The sequence below is a fragment of the Eublepharis macularius genome, chromosome 18 (genome assembly GCF_028583425.1).
Source record: "Eublepharis macularius isolate TG4126 chromosome 18, MPM_Emac_v1.0, whole genome shotgun sequence".
NCBI classification, from domain to species: Eukaryota; Metazoa; Chordata; class Lepidosauria; order Squamata; family Eublepharidae; genus Eublepharis; species Eublepharis macularius.
Window position 1 is genome coordinate 4,743,787 of NC_072807.1, and position 19,044 is coordinate 4,762,830.

Consider the following 19,044-nt stretch of genomic DNA (forward strand, 5'->3'; position numbering starts at 1 on the left):
AGAAGTCTCCAAGAAAGCATGTTCCACAGAAGACTTGCCTCCAAGTCAAATATGTAGAGGATCTGTACGCATTTGCCTGTTCTGATGCTGGCAATAAGCTTTAACAACCCATTAAAACTCCTCAGCTTCTTGAACACTGTCTGTAATGTTAACTATGTGCCCCTTAATATCCTATAACTCTTGAAATCTGATTTTGTAAACTAAAATAGTTTAGCTGGAGGAAGACCTCTTGATCTAAAGGAAGACTTCAGACATGAATGGGTGGATAGTTAAGAAACAAGCCTGAATTCTTGCATGTTTAAGCTGCTGTTTAAGCAGTTTAATGGCAAATACGTAGCTTTGGCATGTTACATCTAATCCTCCATACAAAGTTCCTTATGTATACCATTTTTGCTTCTACAAACTAAAATGGTGACTCCTTTGGAGCTGAATCAATGGAACTTCCTCTCCAGAAAATGGGTTGTCAATTCATTTGGGGATTTCCACCAGTACTGGCATAGCCACGTCATAAACCTAATAACATACAGGAAGAGTTTAATTATGCCACTGCTATGCATCTGATGCATGGCCATTCGTGGAAACCAGGAAGTTAGCACCAGACTTCCAGTGATTTCATAAAGCCAATTCAAGGATGCAACCATAACTCGGGCTGTCTTGATCAGTGATAAGCAACCAATATTTCTTCATGAAGCAAATCAACTCGTTTAAAGTGCTCCCTCCTAAAATCTGGACATTCAACCGTCCCAACTGCACAGGCATCCAAAGTAAACACAACTACGAAACTCCTGATTTAAACTGGAATTTGTATGTGTGTGTGTTGCCAGCTGGGATGGCTTGCTCACAGATCATCATTTGAACGTAGGTATGGCGAATCCCTGGTTTTTTAGACTGTATCTGTATCTGTTAGCCTTCTACTGTACTAATCTTTTAAAACCTTTGCTGATTCTAAAGTCTGGTTAGAGACTTTGCTGATTCTAAAGTCTGGTTAGAGTTGAGCTATGTTTCAACGATTATGGATTTCCACAGGACAGAACTACAGCAGCAACAGCTTATTGGTCCAAGGAGGGGGTGGAGCTGTTCGCCATCTTTTCTTGTTGGGATAAAATGGAGGAGGATGTAAGACACTCTGGGTCACCACTGGGGAGAATGGCAGGGTATAAATGGAGTAAATGAACCAATGCCTGGGAATGTGGAATGAAATATACTGGCATCACATTCCCTCTGATTTTTTTTAATAAAATGTTTCCCATACATCTTGTACAAAATAACAGTTAGATTATCTTAATTAGAAAAAATCAATCACTGGGATGAACTCTACAGATCTGGTTGTGTGTGTGTTTTTCTCCTTAAAAGGTCCCACGTAGCTTGTTCCATGTCTCTTCTCCAGTATGTTTGGCATGATTCAAGTCCACTTTCCAGGGAAGCTCCTGATCACATACTCGCTTCACTGACTCTTCGGAGGCTTATAATGAGTTCGGCAGCGTTCATTAAATACCTAGGAAGCCAAGACAGACAAGGGTCTTGAAATAAGCATTGCTAATATAAGTGAAAATTTGCTGTGTATCTCACTCTAGGTGAGCCTTGTAACATAATAAAGGATCCATTTAGCTTGGACGACACGCTCTGGAGACGCACAGGGGCTGTAAACCTCTTGAATATATAGGAGAGGAAGAGTACGTGCTTGCATGCTCCCCACATTACTTCCCCCACCCCTCCTTGTACATAACACATGTATGAACCCCCCTTTCTGAACTGATAGCTTTCCACCGGCAGTGGATTTTTGACATGGAGAACCTTTCAAAAGCAGGATCCTCCAGCTGCAGTCCGAAGTGGGGGTAATCCTAGGAGGATACTCCCTTGAGATTTAAGAAAAATGCAGGTTGGCCCTTAGAGCATCCTTAGTTTGACCGTCATGGATTTTGAAGGAATGCAGGCATCTTGGGGCAGGGGGAAGACTTAAGAGCTTATTTTATTTTGCTTTTAATTGTAAATCTTTTTAACTCTTATTGTAAGCTGCCTTGAACAAGATGGAAAGGCGGGGTGGGATGTAAGTGTTTTAATAAATAAAATCAATAATAAATCCTTTTAAAATGTGGGCTGCCTTGTACCTGGTGTTCTCACATCCTGTCTGTTCTAGTACGTGCTCGGCTCTGCCTCTTCCTCCAAAGAGCTCAAGGGTATTACACAATTTCCCTTCCCCGTTTTAGCCTCACAACAGCCCTCTGAATTAGGATAGGCTGAGAGACAGAAAACGACTGACCTAAACCAGTAAGATTCATGACTTTTTGGGGGGGGGGAGGGGGAATTCGGCTCCTAGTTTGGAGGAAACCTTGGCACAGCACCATTCATTTCGCTGACAAGGTCAGCTCAATTTGGACCTGCTTATTTGATATGCCACTGATTGGACAAACTTACAAATGCCTAACAGGTGTTTTGGGTGGACGGCCATGTTGGTCTGTAGTATACAAGCAAGGTTCAGGCCCAGGAGCACCTTGAAGACCAGCTAGATTCCCAGGGTGTCAGCTTTCAAGAGTCAGAGCTCCCTTCACCAGAAATGGAAAACTCCACTAAAGCAGCAGCAGAAGAGCCACTCTCTTCTCTTCCACACAGTAAAGGGCCGTTTACTTTTGGCCCCTCTCTAGGTTACTGGCACCTCCCTTGACTAGTCACATACGGTTTCCAAGTCCCCCATTTTAAAAATGTCTTGCAGAGTGAATGCATCATCTCTTTTCTAGAAGATTCAGACATGGCAGCTCCCCTAAATTCCTCAGATCTGATAGTCACAGCCTCCCACACAGACAGACAACACTGGTTCCAAGGTTACATCAACAACAAAACTCTTCCTACTAGAATTTTTGCTAAAGCTCAGTGTCAGTGGCTAGACTGCCTGACCCAGGTAAACAGATTCTGCAAGTTTTATGATGTTCGCTATCTGAGGCTGAAAATGTCCTTATCAATGCTTATTTTCCAAACACAAATCTTCAGTAGAAGCTGAGAAGTGGGATAGAGTCCCAGTAACTGCCTACGTGGAGAAAAGATCACCAGCTTGCACATGTTAGTCTGAACACAGGCCGTGATAGTCATCAAAGGCCTTGTGCTGGCTAAGCCTGTCCTAGAAGGCCAATTGAGTATGGAGTGAGACTCTCTGAGTGAAGGCGCCAGGCTTCTGAACACCCTTCCAAGGTATGTTTGCTTGGCACCCTCCCTACTGTATTTTCAGTGCCCCTTATTTCAGTACTGCTCGAGAGAGCAAGGAGAATGCAGTTTGTGATCACTTCTCGCTGCTGTTAGCTTTGTGTCTGATGTGCCTTGAACACCAGCACACGCCAGCTTTGCATAATGTATCAGCCTCTCAGTTACCTCTCAGCAGCTCCCAATCTGAGCCCTGCAGGACCAAGACTGGAGGACATGCAGAGCAGAAAGCTGTCCCCTAGAGGCTGCTTGTACACATTTTAACCAGAGGGAGCTCTGCCTCTTGAAAGCTCACACACCCTCAAAATCTTGTTGGTCTCTAAGGTGACCCCTGGAGTCAAATCCTGCTGCTGCAATTAGGTTAAATTGTTCTATTTGATGCTTTGATCATATACACACTCTTGTTTTAATCCACCACATTAACAGATACTTTGGCAAAATGGCAAGACGTTTCTCAAGAGAAGGCCTTTGTGGGCTTTGTTTTGTTTTCCTTATATAATGACAATTTGCTTGCTCGGACTGTTCACCTGGATTACACGAAGGTATTTTTGCAAGCTGCTTTGGGGGAAAAGGGAAGGTGATGAATTGCTGAGACAAAGAAACAAACTAAAACCCCAGTTCAGCCTGCGCCGCCACCACTCCCCTCGCCGCATCACATTCCTAACAGTGTTGCAACACACGAACACGCACTCACAACCCAAGCCACAAGAGAGGGAGTGTTCCATACCTTCCAGCTTCTGTCATTTACCACTTCTTCAACATTCAGCTCTGACTGCATTAATTTCAACTGCAGGAGAGAGAAGAAGAGCGCTTTGCTTTAAATCACACCGTGGAGGTTCTTATTAAGAGTTGCCGCTTGCCTGCCACTCTTGAGAGCGCAGCCGTTTCCTCCTGACATCACGTGCTCAGGAAACCAGGAAGAGCTCAGAGGCAGCAAGTCAGACCCTGTTCTTCTGCTGCTCCCTTGCTACACGCCTAATTCAGTCGAGCGAGTTGTAGGCACCTTCTGGCTACCTGTACAGTATTCTAAGACGCCAGCAAACGGACATCCCACTACAGAATATAGTTTACAATTCTAGTAACCATTTCTTTGGTAACCAGTTCTAGTAACCATTTCACGCAGAGCAGGTGGGATTGGAGCCTGCACTGCACAAGCAGCACAGCACTGAATAAGCAGCAAGTTCCCCAGGAACATTGTCCGGGGTGGTGGTGGTGTTGGTGGTCAAAGGGTAGGGGGAAGCTGCAATCAGAAAAGAGAGTAGTAGTAAAACTGCCCTCTTCCACAAATGGAAAGGGATCTTAGGATCCAAGCCCAAGGAAGTAAGTGCAACTTTTAAAATAATGACATTAAAAGGACTGTTTGAGAGAGAGACCCCAGCATGCTAAGTTTCAAGCAAGGCTCACTGTGTCCAGTGTTCCCTCCCACGCACAGGTTTGCTGCTTTAAGAAGACGGAAAACAAGAGACATTTTAAACCCCCACAAACAGGATTAGCAAAGAAATTGGTAGTTCTTTATAGGAGCATAACAATTTTTTTAAAAGACTGTTGAGTGATATTGAAAAGCACGGCTAAGTCTTCCAGTTGTTGAACCATCCCCATCTGATGGATTTTGCTACAAGGAAGCACAGATCCAGACGAGACGGAGGAGCGATGGACCAGCGGGCTGGGAGAAGCCATGTTCAGGACGGGCCTGTCTCTCTCCCTGAAGAACCAGGAGCAGAGCATTACATTTATAGAACTCCTTCCCTGGACAGGCCCACCATCTCTTCTGTTCCTTGGGAAGACTTCCCCGTGTGCTCATTTCCCATGATTAGAACAAAAATTCAGTCCTTATACCAATAGAACATTATCAGCACACGTCAAAAAAAAAGGGGGGTGGTGGTGGCGGTGCTGTGATGCCACCTGTGATGCCACTGATGACGACATCAACCTCTCTTGAAAACTGTGATTATTTAAGGCATGTGCAAAACAAAAAACCCTCCACAACTATAAAACTGCAGCTGTGGAGAAGAATCAGACCCAAACTGATTCCACTGCTTGAGGACTGATTCGCAAGAAAATCAGGAATAAATCGAGTGTGCAGAAAAGCTCTGCGATCTTTTTCTAGTTAGTTTCAGGTGGGTAGCCATGTTGGTCTGCAATAGAAGAACAAGATTCGAGACTGGTAGCACCGTAAAAGCTAATGGGATTTTCCAGGGTATAAGCTTTTGAAAGTCAAGGTCTATCTCTGAGGAAGGGAGTTCTGACTCTCAAAAGCTTATAACCTGGAATATCTCACTACAGATGCTAATTTCTGCTCTAATCAAGATGCACTGCACCTTTGCTGGAGACAGGCTAGATTTGCTGATCCATCTCACCGAAGAGGCTGGCTCAGGTCAGACTCCATTGCCCATAAATATCGGGGAGCCCTGGACTTTTCTTTATCCCCACTTTGGAACATCTGCAGACCAAGACCAGTGGGCCAGGGGTTATGAACTCCTCCACTATCTTGGTACTGCAAGGAACTCTGTACATGCTCTGAGGAACCTATTACAACCTAGGTGAAGTGCACTTAGCTGAGTGAGACCAACATTATTGCTTTTTTTGAGAGACTGTGTGCATGGAGGAATACATGAGAATGACAGGAAGGTTTAACCTTGTAGAAGCTGGAAATATTATTCAAGGATAGATGTACTGGTGGAGGGCCAAAAGATATTCAGTTGTATGAAAAAACTACAATCACAATTTTACAGACTTTGTTAAGATAACAAGTTAAGAAGTAGCAGGAATGAACTATTGTTTAAAGATGTTTCTAACAACAACAATATTCGATTTATATACAACTTAATGCCACACTCAGAGCAATTTACAAAGTGTTCGGTGTAAGAAACCATAAGATAAATGTCAGCCTAGAATTTGTGTCTTTGAAGCGGGATAGACAGCTACTAACAGTTTTGAAACCCCAAAATAACAACAAGCTAAACTGATAGACAGCTTCCTTTTAGAAGAGGTCCTTGCCTGTGACCTTCGTATCTTTGGGTAAAATACTTTTTTGGGCTCATGTAATTGCTCTCCTTTAATGATCTATGTAGTTATAATGGATGATATGATTTTCTTTTGATTGAGCTGATATTAAGAATGCTAACGTACTGGCTAAGTGCTGTAATAATAAAGAGAGATATTAAGAATGCCTAATAATTATTTTGTAATAATAAAGGCTTAAAATGGAAGCAGAGACTCTATAATTGTATCACTTGTGTACAATACCTGGTAGCAAACCTGGTACCTTATCTGTGGTGTGCCTCTTGCCAGGAGTAAAGGATTTATTACAGGAAAGCTAACTAGACACTCAGAGCTTCTTAAGTGCACACCTATATTTAAATCAGGCCTGACCAGAGTCATCTAGAACAAAATGCAATAAGATATGTTTTTCAGAAATGTGAAAACAAGCATAAATCCAAATACAGAGATGAATCATTGCTGAAACAAAGCATAAGTGGTTAAACACATCTTTAATGATGCATAAACTACCCAATAGATCTATATCAACAAACATTAGCCAGTAGTCTATATAGTCCCTGTTCCTTTATCTAAGCAGCTCTCTGAGCCATTTCTTACAGTGCAGCCCAATTGCCCAAGTTAAAAAGTTCTCCTGGATTATTCAGTTTTGCTTAGTTTGTGGAAAGCCAGGAAAGTGGGAATTTTCTAACCTCCTCAGGCAGGCCATTCCATAAGGTGGGGGCTACCACAAAGAGAGTGCGTGTTCGAGCAGATGTTTTGACTAATTGCAGGGCAGCACCTGGAGAAGGCCCTGTTCAGATAAGCGCAGCTGCCATGGCAGAACAGTGAGAGAGAGGGGGGGGGCATTCCTGCAGACGTAAGTGGTGGTACTTGGGTTTTTTCCTTCATAATAATCACTTTTTAGTTTTTTACATGCAACATTCAAAAATAAAGTCACAGAACTCTTCCACTCACTTTTGTTTGCTCCTTTCTGAGCCTCTTTAACAAGTCTATGTCCTCCAGAGATGTTTTTCTCTCTTCCTGGAGAACTTTTACTACATTAGATGTCTGAGCAATGCAGCTTTTGATGAGTCTTTCTCTACTTGTATGAGCCTCTGACAGCTAAATAAATAGTGGGAGAAAAAAAATCACAAACAAGTGATGCAATCATACTAATTAAAATAAAGAAATAGACAGACAGACAGTATTTTCAAAGGGCACAGGAATGAGTCACAGAATCATTATTGTTGTCAGGTGGCCATCTAGCCTCTTCTTAAATGCCTCCAAGGGAGGAGAACATACCACTTCCCGAGGAAGCCTGTTCCACTGTAACTGTCATGAAGTTCTTCCTAATGTTTCACTACATGCAAGCCTCCTTACTCTGCACCAGTTTCATCTCCTTCCTGCTCACACATGCAAGCAAGACAACTAGCTGCTTAACCCTCATGCAGTGATACCAGACTAACTCTCCAGGATATGTGAGAATGTAGGGGACAGTTACGTAAAAGTTTACAGCAAGGACAGAGATGGGCAATGAAGGTGCTAGAGGCAATTCCTTCTATAATACTGCCCATTAAACACACACACAGGACAGAAAAACCATCAATATACTTACAGACTGATGAAGTTCCTTACAAGTTTGGCTAGCATCAACTTTTCCCGCAAAAGAAGCAGTTGGAACAGTTGTGTTTAACTCATGAACTATTCTGTCATCAATTGTTCTCATCACCCTGAGCAACTCCTGTATGGGAAAAAGTTTATTGATTTTAAGACAAGAATGAATGGGAAATAAGAGACAAAACATGCACTATGTATTTCTAAGACTTAAGTAAGAAGTGTTATTTTGCACACTATGTTTAGACCTTTGTTAAACCAGAACTTGACAGAGAGACCCTAAACCAATTCATCAGTGAAATATTTAAAATAACTAACTTTATTGTACCATAAGCTTTTGAGAGCTTATGCTACAATAAAGTTGGTTAGTCTTAAAGGTGCTATTGGACTTGTTATGACCCTTTACTTCCTCTTGGGTAGATTTTGCCTTTATCTTTCCCTTAACACCCTCTGGGTAGTTTGCTGCCACCAGGAATATTATATTCCAAGATATTTTATTTAAATTTTCCCTTTGGAAATGTGCCTAAGTGTCAGGCTCCTTCGTGGTTCTATGTGGCCCTGAGGATAGGAAGAGGATATAGCAATGACAGCTACTCTGGGATATAACAAAACAAAATAAACTTTTATTTTTCAAGAAGCATATCGGTTTCAAAGAAGTAGTTCTCGGTTCTTAAAGTTACTTCATTTAAATTCATTCACACAGATCTCTTCTAAGGCCTCACACACAGTTAGCCTCTATCTTTGACCCAATATTTCTCTCACAGACATGCTTAAAGTTACTCAGGCTGCACACAGCTAGCCTGCTTTCCTCTGACTGCTATTCCCAGAAATATGAAACCTGCTCAGGCAGCCCACAGCTGGCCTCTGTTTCCCTGACTGAGTGTTCTTTCACAAACATGCTCAGTTCCAGTTCCACACAGGTTATATTTCTCTCATAAATACTTCAACATACTCAGGCTGCACACAGCCAGCCTGCTTTCTTCTCTCTGACTCCCACTTTTTCTCCACTCTCAGTCTAAACTGCATTCACTCCGCCCACACTCTCAGTCATCAACCAATCATATCACTCACTCACCCCTCTCTTTCACCCCCACTCTTCACCTAGCTCACCAAGCAATACATGCACACATTTACTTGAAATCATTACAGGACTCTTTACCATTTTGCAACTACAGACTAACACGGCTGATCTCCAGACACGGCTAACTCCTCTGGATATTTAAAATATTAACTTACACCAACAAACTTTCAAGGGAATTGCAACAATGGCAAGAACAAAGGAGTTGGATCCAGCTAACTGTTGGCAACGAGTGCATGGATTTTCCCTGTATTATTTCTGGATTCACAGGATCCACATGGACAAACACCCGCAATGGGTTGGGGGATGCAGCAAGGAACAAAAGGGGGTACAACTGCTCTCTTGTGTGCTGGTAAAAGTGCCAAGAGGAGCCACTTCACCCCTCTCCCTTCAGGGATAATACTATTTCTGGGCATCTAAAAAATCCCCTGAAGGGAAAGAAACATGGGATAAATCCATATTCACCATTGACTTCCACTGGGTTGGATCCAGACAGCATGTAAGATCACATGGTGGTTCCCCCTTCTCCACAGAAAACACTCAATGGCAGTCCTGATTTTTGTGACCTATCAGGTGCTACAGGTCACAAAAGTCAGTGATGTGGGGTGGAAAAATGTCCACATATTTCCACCCCATATGTCCCATTGACAGGGGAGCCACCATGCAGTGCAACCACCTGTATCTCTATATGATACAATCGGCTAGTATACTTATATTCTGTTTTTCTATGACTGTCAGGGCCGTTGTGCCACAAATCAATCTAAATCAAGAGATAAATGTGGGATATGGTCCAGAATTGTGCATGGTGTATTTACCTTCTCTTGTCAACATTATTTAAATATTTAAACTACATATTTAATTTGGAATGGAAAATTTTTTTATTCAAAATTTCCCAGAAAGCCTGTAACACTGGCCACAGGCCAAGTGCCTCTGAATGCATGCAGATGGGAGAACTGGAATGTGGAAACAGAGTGCCCTGAGCAGAGATGGGCACGATCCGCATTACAAACGTCAAAAACCCACGAAAATGGCGATTGCGCAATCGTGACCTGGCGGATCGTAATCGTCCATGGCCAACGATCCAGCGGTCAGGAGAGGCTTGGATCGTGGCATTCGGGCTCGGTTCGGGGATCCAGACACTCAGGCGCCAGCAATCTATTCCCCTGGCAACGGAGCCAGGGGAATGCCTGAGCTCTGTTTGCCCTCCTTCTGTCGCCCTGGAAACCCGAATGGAAGCCCAGCTTTCCTTGATCAGCAGGGCTTCCTTCCAACCACCGAGCAGCAAAGCAGTTACAAGTTGGGAGAAGACACCCAGGGGAGGGAGGGGGAAGGGGGTGTTCTGTAGCCATGGGCACTCCAATCTCAGCCCTGCAAACCCTGATAGGCAGCTCTGACAGCCAAACACACACATCCTGTGTTGCTGAATGGGACCCGTGCTTATAAATAGCCATGGGCTCCCAGGCTGAGCTTCACGTTCTGCTAGCAGTGGAGTGGGACAGAGCTCTTGCTTGCCACTTGCTAGTGAGTGAGAGAGAGAGAGAGAGAGAGCTAGCAAGCGAGCGAGCGTGTACAATTGTGCTTGGGTTTGCTGGATAGGGATCTATCTCCTCTGGTTCCAGGGCTGCTGCCAGCCCCTGGGGCCAAGCTTGGTGGGTACCTCGGCTGAGGGCTCACATTAGTGTCTCATCTGTTCAGGTCTGTGGGAGTGGCGGCCTAGGGCTCTAGACCCTCCTTCCCTCTGGTGCCAGGGCTGCTGCCAGGCCCTGGGGCCAAACTCAGTGGGCACCACGGCGGAAGGCACACAGAGTTATCTCCTTTCCTGTCCTCCTTAATTCTAGTTTGGTGGCACAATGAGTCTTCCTCTCGTGTTGGCTGCCAAGGGTGGTTGTGGGATGAAGTGCGATGGCAGTCTACCAGGTTCACTTGTGGAAAGCAGTATTGGGTGTGGCTCGGGGGCTGCAGGGAGTCCTCTCGCTCCCCCCAATTCACCTATGTGGGCTGTGGAGGAGGCCCAAGAGGTCTTTGCGCAGGGGGGAGAGAATCTCTCTCAACATTTTGAGGAGGGGTGGGTGGGCGATGGATCCCTGGAGGAATGGTATGTGTGTTATGAAAGATCCCTCCTGTCCCCATTCCAAACTCTCGGTGGTGTCCCCTACCGCAGTCCACCCCTCACCCCGTCATCTGTGTCCAGGCCCGCAGCGCAGCCTGTAACCATTCCTCCTCCTTCCCCTGGGACAGTTAGTGGTCGGCGTTACAAGGCCTCCATATGGAGGCACTTTTGGGCCCTTCCTGATGACCCCCGTGTGGTGCAGTGCCATGCCTGTGATGTTCTGGTGCACAGGGGCAAAACCCCAAAGCACCTGTCTTTGACGGCCCTGATTCGGCACCTGAAGAGGCACCACCCGAGCCTGTCTCCCTCCTCACCCAGTGAAACATTCACTGGGGGGAGAAAGGGGGCCACCCGCTCTTCTGAGCGGGGGTCAGTGGGAGGATCACTTTGCCCTGAGGGTGATGCTGGTGAGAGCAGAGCGCTCCAGCAGGCCACGCTGGCGGAGGTTGTCCCCTCAGGGTCTGGGACAGCGCCGCTTACTACCTCAAGGCTGATGGCTCAGCAGGCCGCACAGTTCCTCAGCGGGACCCTCGGGTGAGGACCCATAGCTGCTGGGGGATCTTCCCCCTCCCCCTCCTCATGTCGGACAGAACAAGAGAGAGAGAGACAGATAGAAAGATGTATTGAAAAACAACAACAAAACCATTGGAAAAAGGTGGACACTCAAGCCTACAGATGGATGATGATAGAGAAAGGAAAATAGAAAAGAATATAGTTATTGAAAGAGAAAAAAAGACAGCTAGAGATGGAAAGAAATAATAAAGGACAGATATATACGTAGAAAAGAGAGAGATTCAGATAAATAGTGGTGGAATCACATAGGAAGAGACAGAGAGATCGAAAGTTGCAAACAGATGGTGAGAGGGAGAAACAGAGAAACAGATAGAAAGGGGCACACAGATATCAACCGTTCTAGAAATAGAAATAGAATGTGAATGCATCAAGGATATATAGAATCGAACAGAACACGCCACATCCATGGAGAAAAGGACTGAAAATCAAAAACAGAGAAAGAGACAAACAGTACAGAATGGATAAGTGTAATGCAAAAGACACTAGAATGTATGCACAAACATTAGAGAATGAATGTTAGTTAGAGAATGGTATATGGTTGGAGAACTGAATGTAGAGTTGGAGGTGGTTGGGGGTGTGATCTTCCCACTTACCCCCCACATGACAGGTCCTCTCCCTCCCATCTTTTCTGGCAAGGCAGGAAGGTGTGTATTGTTGGCTGCCTCCACCACACTGTTCCTTGGTGGGACCCTCGGGTGAGGACCCGCGGATGCTGGGGGATATTCCCCCTCCCCCTCCTCATGACAGGTCATCTCCCACCCACTCTGGGAATACCAGCGCGCTCCTTTTTGGCCTGGTGGTCGGGTACATGGGGGGTGCTGCCGGCGAGTGGCCAGACCCCCCGCCCCCTGAAGGGAGGCGGCTCATCGCCGTCTCCCCGTGTCCGCCAGGCCTGGCGGCTGCCGCCATCACCCACCTTCCAGCCTGCGCTGGGAATACCAGCGTGCTCCTTTTTGGCCTGGCGGGCGGGCACATGGGGGGTGCTGCCGGCGGGCGGCCAGACCCCCCGCCCCCTGAGGGGAGGCGGCTCTCTGCTGTCTCCCCGTGCCCGCCAGGCCTGGCGGCCGCCACCAACACCCACCATTCATGTATCACTGGGAATACCAGCGGGCTCCTTTTCGGCCTGGTGGGCAGGCACATAGGGGGTGCCGCTGGCGAGCGACCAGACCCCCTGCCCCCTGAGGGGAGGCAGCTCGTCGCCGCCTCCCCATGCTCGCCAGGCGTTGCTTTCTTGCTGGGAATACCAGCGCGCTCCAGTTTGGTCTGGCGGGCGGGTATATGGGGGGTGCCGCCAGCGAGCGGCCAGACCCCCCACCCCCTGAGGGGAGGTGGCTTGTCGCTGCCTCCCCATGCCCGCCAGGCCCAGCGGCCGCCACCAACACCCACCCCACTTAGCTGGGAATACCAGCATGCCCCGCTTTGGCCTCCACAATCCACAATCCGGTTCGGGAACAGGAGACATTCGTTGCGGTTCGTTAATTGGGAATCGTCGCCAGCACCGAACCACGATCCGCTGGTTTGTTAATTTTTTTTGGTTCGTGCCCATGTCTAGCCTTGAGCATATGGCATGATGCTGCTTTGTAAAGAAAATTCTTCCCTTTCCTCTTTGGAACCAGAGGTCTTGCCCCTCATCCTTCATCTTGCTTACCAAGATTAGCCATGGTCTTCAGAAGGGTGCTCTGTCTGAGAGATAACCCAAAGTCAGGTGATAGTCATTCCATTGATGGGAGAGAGCTTGTCTGCACAGAACCAGACAGACCAAATCACAGACCTCAGGCACTCTAGTACACCCCCCTATAAAATGGTACCAGTCCCCCTTATGGGCCACCTATTAAGGGGTGAAGCGGTGTGAAGCAGCACTGCTGTTTCACATATGCGGTGTGAGGTTCTTCCTTCACCAACATCCACAAATGCCTGTCTGCTGGCCAATCAGCTGTCAAAGCAGGTATCCTCCAACAAGCAGGAAAGGAGGTTGCCCCCACCTTGTCCCTGCTACCCTGAAACCAACACACTCCAGCTACCCCTTCCTTTGCCCTCCTCCACCCTCACAGGATCCCGCTTTTAAAAGATTCCCCTTTCCCACCTCTCTGGGTTTCCTCCCTATCCCCACCTAGCCCCCCTGAGTGGCCCGTCTCCCAGCCTATCCAGTGAGAGGGCTGAGTAGCCTAAGCTGTTCTCTGGCCCCTCCTACTCAATCTCAGCCCTCTGCCTGCCACTGAAGCCTTGCCAGGTGCTCCCAAAGCAGCCTGGGGTCTGGGCTTGCCCTGCCTTAGCTGCCAAATCACTCCTTCGGGCCTGGATGAGGCTGGACTGCCTGTGCTGCTGCAGGTGAGTCAGTGGCATGGCTGGGGGTTGTTGCCCAGGGTTGGGCATTTGTTTGGCAGCTGCTGATGTGACAGGGAAGGTGAACTGTGGCTCTGCCAACAGATGGGCTGGTGCAGGGCCTGGGGAAGGTGCCTGCTGTTGTAATGATGGTGGGGGTGGTGGAAAAGAGGACAGCATTGCCAGACATATGTTTGCACTCTTCACAATACATGCCGGCACTTGACACAATCGACACAGCCACCATTCCTATGCAAAATGGTTGTGAGTGGGCGATTTCAAACCTGTTTGCTGCGGTGACTGCCCTTGTGTCCTCCTGAACTCCAAGCCTGTGTTGCTGTTTAAACACGTATATGTATTCAGCACATAACCAGTACAAAGTCAAGTGAAGAAGCTAAACTGGGCAGGAGAAAGGGCACCGGCACTTGCACTTAAATGAGGAAGGAATAAGCAACCCTCTCTCTTGCAGAGCTGCAGCAGAAGGGATGACAAGGACACTGTGCTGGAGGTGGGGGTTGACAAGAGCATCAGAACTGCTTCAGAGAAGTTTCGTCAATGAATGTTTAGCAGTGAAATCCTAAGCAGAGTTACTCCACTCTACGCCCATTGAAATCAAAGGGTTTAGGCTGTAGTAAATATGTTTAGGATTTCACTGTAAGTGTATTAAATCACAGTCACACCCAATCTGCGTGTTTCCTGCCAGTGAAAAATTCTTTCTTTTGCTTTAAACCACAAATGTACCATCACAAAAAGAATTTTTCACATAAGTGATGCCCGTTTGCATGCGCACTTATTGCAGACCATTCTCAACGATTTGCGTTTTATTTGGAAAATAAAACAGGAGTCCAGCAATACCTTCAAGATGGGAAAGAGTATTTCACTCTATTCATTTGTGAGCCAGAGCTCACTTCATCCTAAGCATCTGATGAAGTGAGCTGACTCAGGAAATACCTCTGGCACGTTGCTGGGAATTAAGTTGTCAAGCAGTGTGAATGCCTGACAACTTAAGTCCAACCCAAAGATACTTTTAAAATGTCCTAAATCACTCAGGGGATTAGCAAAAAAACAAACAAAAAACAAAACAATATTCAACAGGCTTCCACTAGCACGAGCAATAACAGAGTGTTCAGTGACAACAAAAGTCTTCAAGTCTTCCAGAACCTCACCTTAGCCATGACCATAATAAACACACTTAAGTTTTTTGGGGGGGGGCTCAGCCACCCCAACCCGCAACATGGGATGATACTACTGATCTATCTGACAGGGCTATTGTAAGGAATGCAACAAAATTTGCATTGCTTCACATATATGACTCCCTTAAAGTGTCACATGCACACACATGGAGTGTTTAATTGGAGGTCTCCAAAGAAATGTGGGAGGAGGGAACCAGTTTGGAAACTCCAGTTCCCCCTCTTCAGGATCTTACCCATAAGCATTCCTTTTGTATTCTCTGTCTGGAGAATGCTAATATTTCTAAATCCACTCCCTTTCCTTTAACACTCAGCTGCTCTCGTTAAGACTTTGGAGGGGGAAGAGAGAGGGGAGAAGCCAGTTCTTTTCCCACTGAATCTATCAAGTCCCATTTTTCTGCATACCTGAGTCCTCAACCATAGGTAGGGTCCCTTCCCTCATTTGTGGGTGGCCCTACTGGGTGGCTTTTAAGGGCCAGAGAGCTTAATATCATGTTTTGCGTTTCACGTGTCATATTAAGATCTAGGAGATACCAAGTTCAAATCCTCATTCTTTCATGGAGGCTTGCTGGATGAGCTTGGGACAGTCTCTCTCTCTCTCACTCTAACCTACCTCACAGGGTTGCTGTTGTGAGGATAAAATGTCGGAGAGAATAGAGATGCAAGTTGCTTTGGATCCCCATTGGGGAGAAAAACAGGGGATCCTACTTGAGTGGAAAGGCGGCATACAAATGCTTTCAATAAACAAGGAATACTTATATTAACAATATATCTATATGGGGACCCTATTTGGGTGGAAAGGCAGACTAATGCTTTAAATAAACAAAAAATATTTATATTAACAATATCACTACATGGGGGACCCTATTTGGGTGGAAAGGCAGCAAATGCTTTAAATAAGCAAGAAATATTTATATTAACAATATATCTATATGAGGACTATTATATCCACATGGGGACCCTATTTGTTGGAAAGGCGGCATACAAACGCTTTAATTAAACAAGAAATATTTATATTGACACTATAACTATATGGAGACCCTATTTGTTGGAAAGGCGGCATCCAAGTGCTTTGAATGAACACAAATATTTAATATCATTCATCTCCTCCTCGGTTTATGACCGGGGCTGGCGAGGAAGAGCGGCGCCCTTGCCCGACTGCACGAGGAGAGGAAGGGCAAAGGCAGCGCCGCGGCTCCCGCCCTTTCCCGAGCGGGCTGGCGCTGCTGAGGGCAGGAGAGGGCGAGCCATTGAGGCGGCTTCTCCCCTCCCTCCCATGACCTCCAGCCTGAAGGGAAGGGAAACATGAGGCGCTGCGGCAACAGCCGGCCGCCAGCCACGGAGGACCCGGCGCCAGGGAGGCCCGCCCACGGGCCGCGCCGCTTTCCCGCTCCCGTACCTGGAATTCGGCAAAATCCTCACAGTTGAGACGGGTGCTGGGCGCCGCCATATTGGCGAGGACGGAGAGCCGAGGTGCTGCCCAATCAGAAGGCGCGCGGATCAGAAGCTCCGCCTATCGGAGGTTCAGATTGCGGGGCGAGGGGCGGGGCGGTTGTCCTGCTCTGAAGCCGGGAAGGGGGGCGGAACTTCCGGGAGGGCTGAACGTGGCACGTGGAGGCGGGACCTAGTAAAGGGGCGGGGTTTTCTCATGCTTTGGGAAACTGGCTGCAGAGTCAGCTGAAGGAGAGATTCACACGTGCAGGAGAGGTTGTGTGTGTTATGTCCCATCAAGTCACTTCTGGCTTATGCCAACTAAAAATAACCCAGGAGAAAAGTTTATGCAGAGATGGTATTGTATATTTGATGGGAGTATGAAGTTTTGCCAAGTAATCCCTTTGACCAAAAATGGTTATTGTTTTGATTTGGCTAATCGATTATGTTTGTGTTAAATGGTTGTATTATACATTATCTTTATTGGTAAGTAGTTCACAATAGTTTAATTGATGTTTTCGATATTTATGATCTGATAGGTAATTTTTAGCATTATAAATCATATGGATTAATGATTGTGTTATGTTTTTTAATCCAAATTTATTATATCTGTATTTTACAGGTTAAATATATATATTTTTTTAAACAAGTCGCTTCTGATTTATGGCAACCCCTATGAAGGAAAGACCGCCAAAACATCCTATCATTAACAAACTTGATCAGAACCTGTGAACTGGAGGACGTGGCTCCTTTTGTTGAGTCCGGCCATCTCGCTTTGGGTCTTCCTCTTTTCCTACTGCCTTCTACTTTTCCTAGCATTTTTGACTTTTCCAGAGAATCTTGTCTTCTCATGATGTGACCAAGAGCGGAACTACAAGTGACAAAAGGCACAGATTGGACACTTGTCAGCTTCCCTCAAGTTTTGATGGGAAATGTAGGCAGCTTGGCGGAATGTTGGACAAGTGACAGTTGAAAAGTCCATTGGACAGCAGTCGGAGAGCCAAGCTGCAAGACCAGGATGCCTACATTTCCCATCAAAACTTGAGGGAAGCTGACAAGTGTCCAACCTGTGCCTTTTGTCACTTGTAGTTCTGCTCCAAGATACAATAGCCTCAGTTTTGTCGTTTTAGCTTCTTTCTGTCAGCTTTCTTCACTATCCAACTTTCACTGCCATACATAGTAATGGAGAATACCATAGTTTGGATTATCATAGTACATGATTATCCAAACTATACATTATCTTGATCTTGTTTCCCAGAGAGAGATCCTTATTTTTAAGGATCTTTTCTAGTTCCCTCAGGACTGCTCTTCTGTGTCCTGCTCCTCCTCTGAGTGGCTCTGGAGAGTGTGGCTCTCCCTTTATCACCACAATAATCCTGCAAAGGTAGGCAGGTTCTCCCTTTATCCTGTAAGGCTGAGAAAGAACGCCTTGCCCAAAGCTTCTATAGCGCGGTAGGGATTTGAACTGGACTCTCTTGGAGTTATCCTGCTTTGCTGGCGCGGAAGAACAAGAATGCTGAGGTGGAAGGTTCTATTCTGGAATGTTCTCCCTTTGTTAAAAGCTAGCTCCAAATAGAAGAGCAAAGGGAGATGGGAAGGAGGCTTTCTTCTTGGCGTGGTGGTTTTCTTTTTGCCAGGACGCCAAGCAGCATTCCAAACTGGAATCCACTGTGCCCAGAGATGCATTGTGTTTTACCACACTGTTCTCCTGCATGTGTAAGTCAGGCCTCTCCTGTGTTGTGCCTCAGATTAAAGTTTAAAATGCAGACTTGTCTTTTAGGGTGCCGGAAGCCTCTCGGCAGTGCTCTGCTGGCACTCCACAAGGGTTGCACACCCTGGGTTTAAAAATCTGCCCAGGTGGGGGCTTCTGGCGTTGTGCTTGCTTGAAATACCCTCACGTACTATGCAAGTGGGCCTCTTGCGTTCATGCACTTTGTTAGTACTCCTGCCTGGACCCACTAATCACTCAGCCCCACCCACCTCACAGGGTGTTTTGTTGTGGGGATAAGAATGACATACTTTGTAAACCGCTCTGAGTGGTCGTTAAGTTGTCCTGAAGGGCGGTATATAAATCAAATGTGGTGGTGGTGGTATGCTAACTGTACATATGAATGGCCCAACTCACATGGTAAACACATCAATATAGATGGGTGTGTGCATTGAATGCCTATACAGGTGGGTTTGCCTATGATGACCATCACCTCTGTTTTGGGCTGGACTGACAACAGGGGGTGAAGCAGGAAGTCCTGCCAGACAAGGTTCCTGTGCGCTCCCCTTTGTGGACCCCACAATACGGGCCATCGGTTCCTTCTTCCTTCCCAGGATGTTGATTCTCGCCCCCCTCTATCCACGTCTAAGGCTTTTGACCAAGAAAACACCCTGCATGCATGTGAAAGAAGAATTCAGCTTACACCTGACCTATTTGCTCCTTGTAAAAGCGCAGGAAGAGCCTTGCTGGATCAGACCTGTGGCCCATGGAGTCCAGCACCCCATCTCGCACACTGGCCAACCGGTTACTTTGGATGTGTCAATAACAGGGCATAGAGGCCAAGGCT

At 46.5% G+C, this 19,044-nt stretch overlaps 1 protein-coding gene across 1 annotated transcript; it reads right to left on the bottom strand.

The window, feature by feature from the left end:
* Nucleotides 1-1,222: 1,222 nt before the first annotated feature.
* MIX23 (mitochondrial matrix import factor 23) lies at nt 1,223-16,530 on the bottom strand. The gene is made up of 5 exons (XM_055002802.1): nt 16,458-16,530; nt 7,787-7,912; nt 7,147-7,293; nt 3,920-3,979; nt 1,223-1,495 (listed from the first exon to the last, which is right to left on the bottom strand). Exons 1-5 carry the CDS (start codon nt 16,506-16,508, stop codon nt 1,445-1,447), a joined length of 435 nt encoding a protein of 144 aa, XP_054858777.1. The 5' UTR covers nt 16,509-16,530; the 3' UTR covers nt 1,223-1,444.
* Between the last annotated feature and the right edge of the window lie 2,514 nt (nt 16,531-19,044).

Bases quoted from the DNA above. Each gene is read 5' to 3' on its own strand.
- MIX23 (XM_055002802.1), bottom strand. From the start codon at position 16,508: ATGGCGGCGCCCAGCACCCGTCTCAACTGTGAGGATTTTGCCGAATTC. The intron at 3,980-7,146 runs GTGAGTGGAAGA...TCTCTCCTGCAG, and splicing joins TCAGAAAGGAGCAAACAAAA to TTGAAATTAATGCAGTCAGA. The intron at 1,496-3,919 runs GTATGGAACACT...TTGGCTTCCTAG, and splicing joins TAAATGACAGAAGCTGGAAG to GTATTTAATGAACGCTGCCG.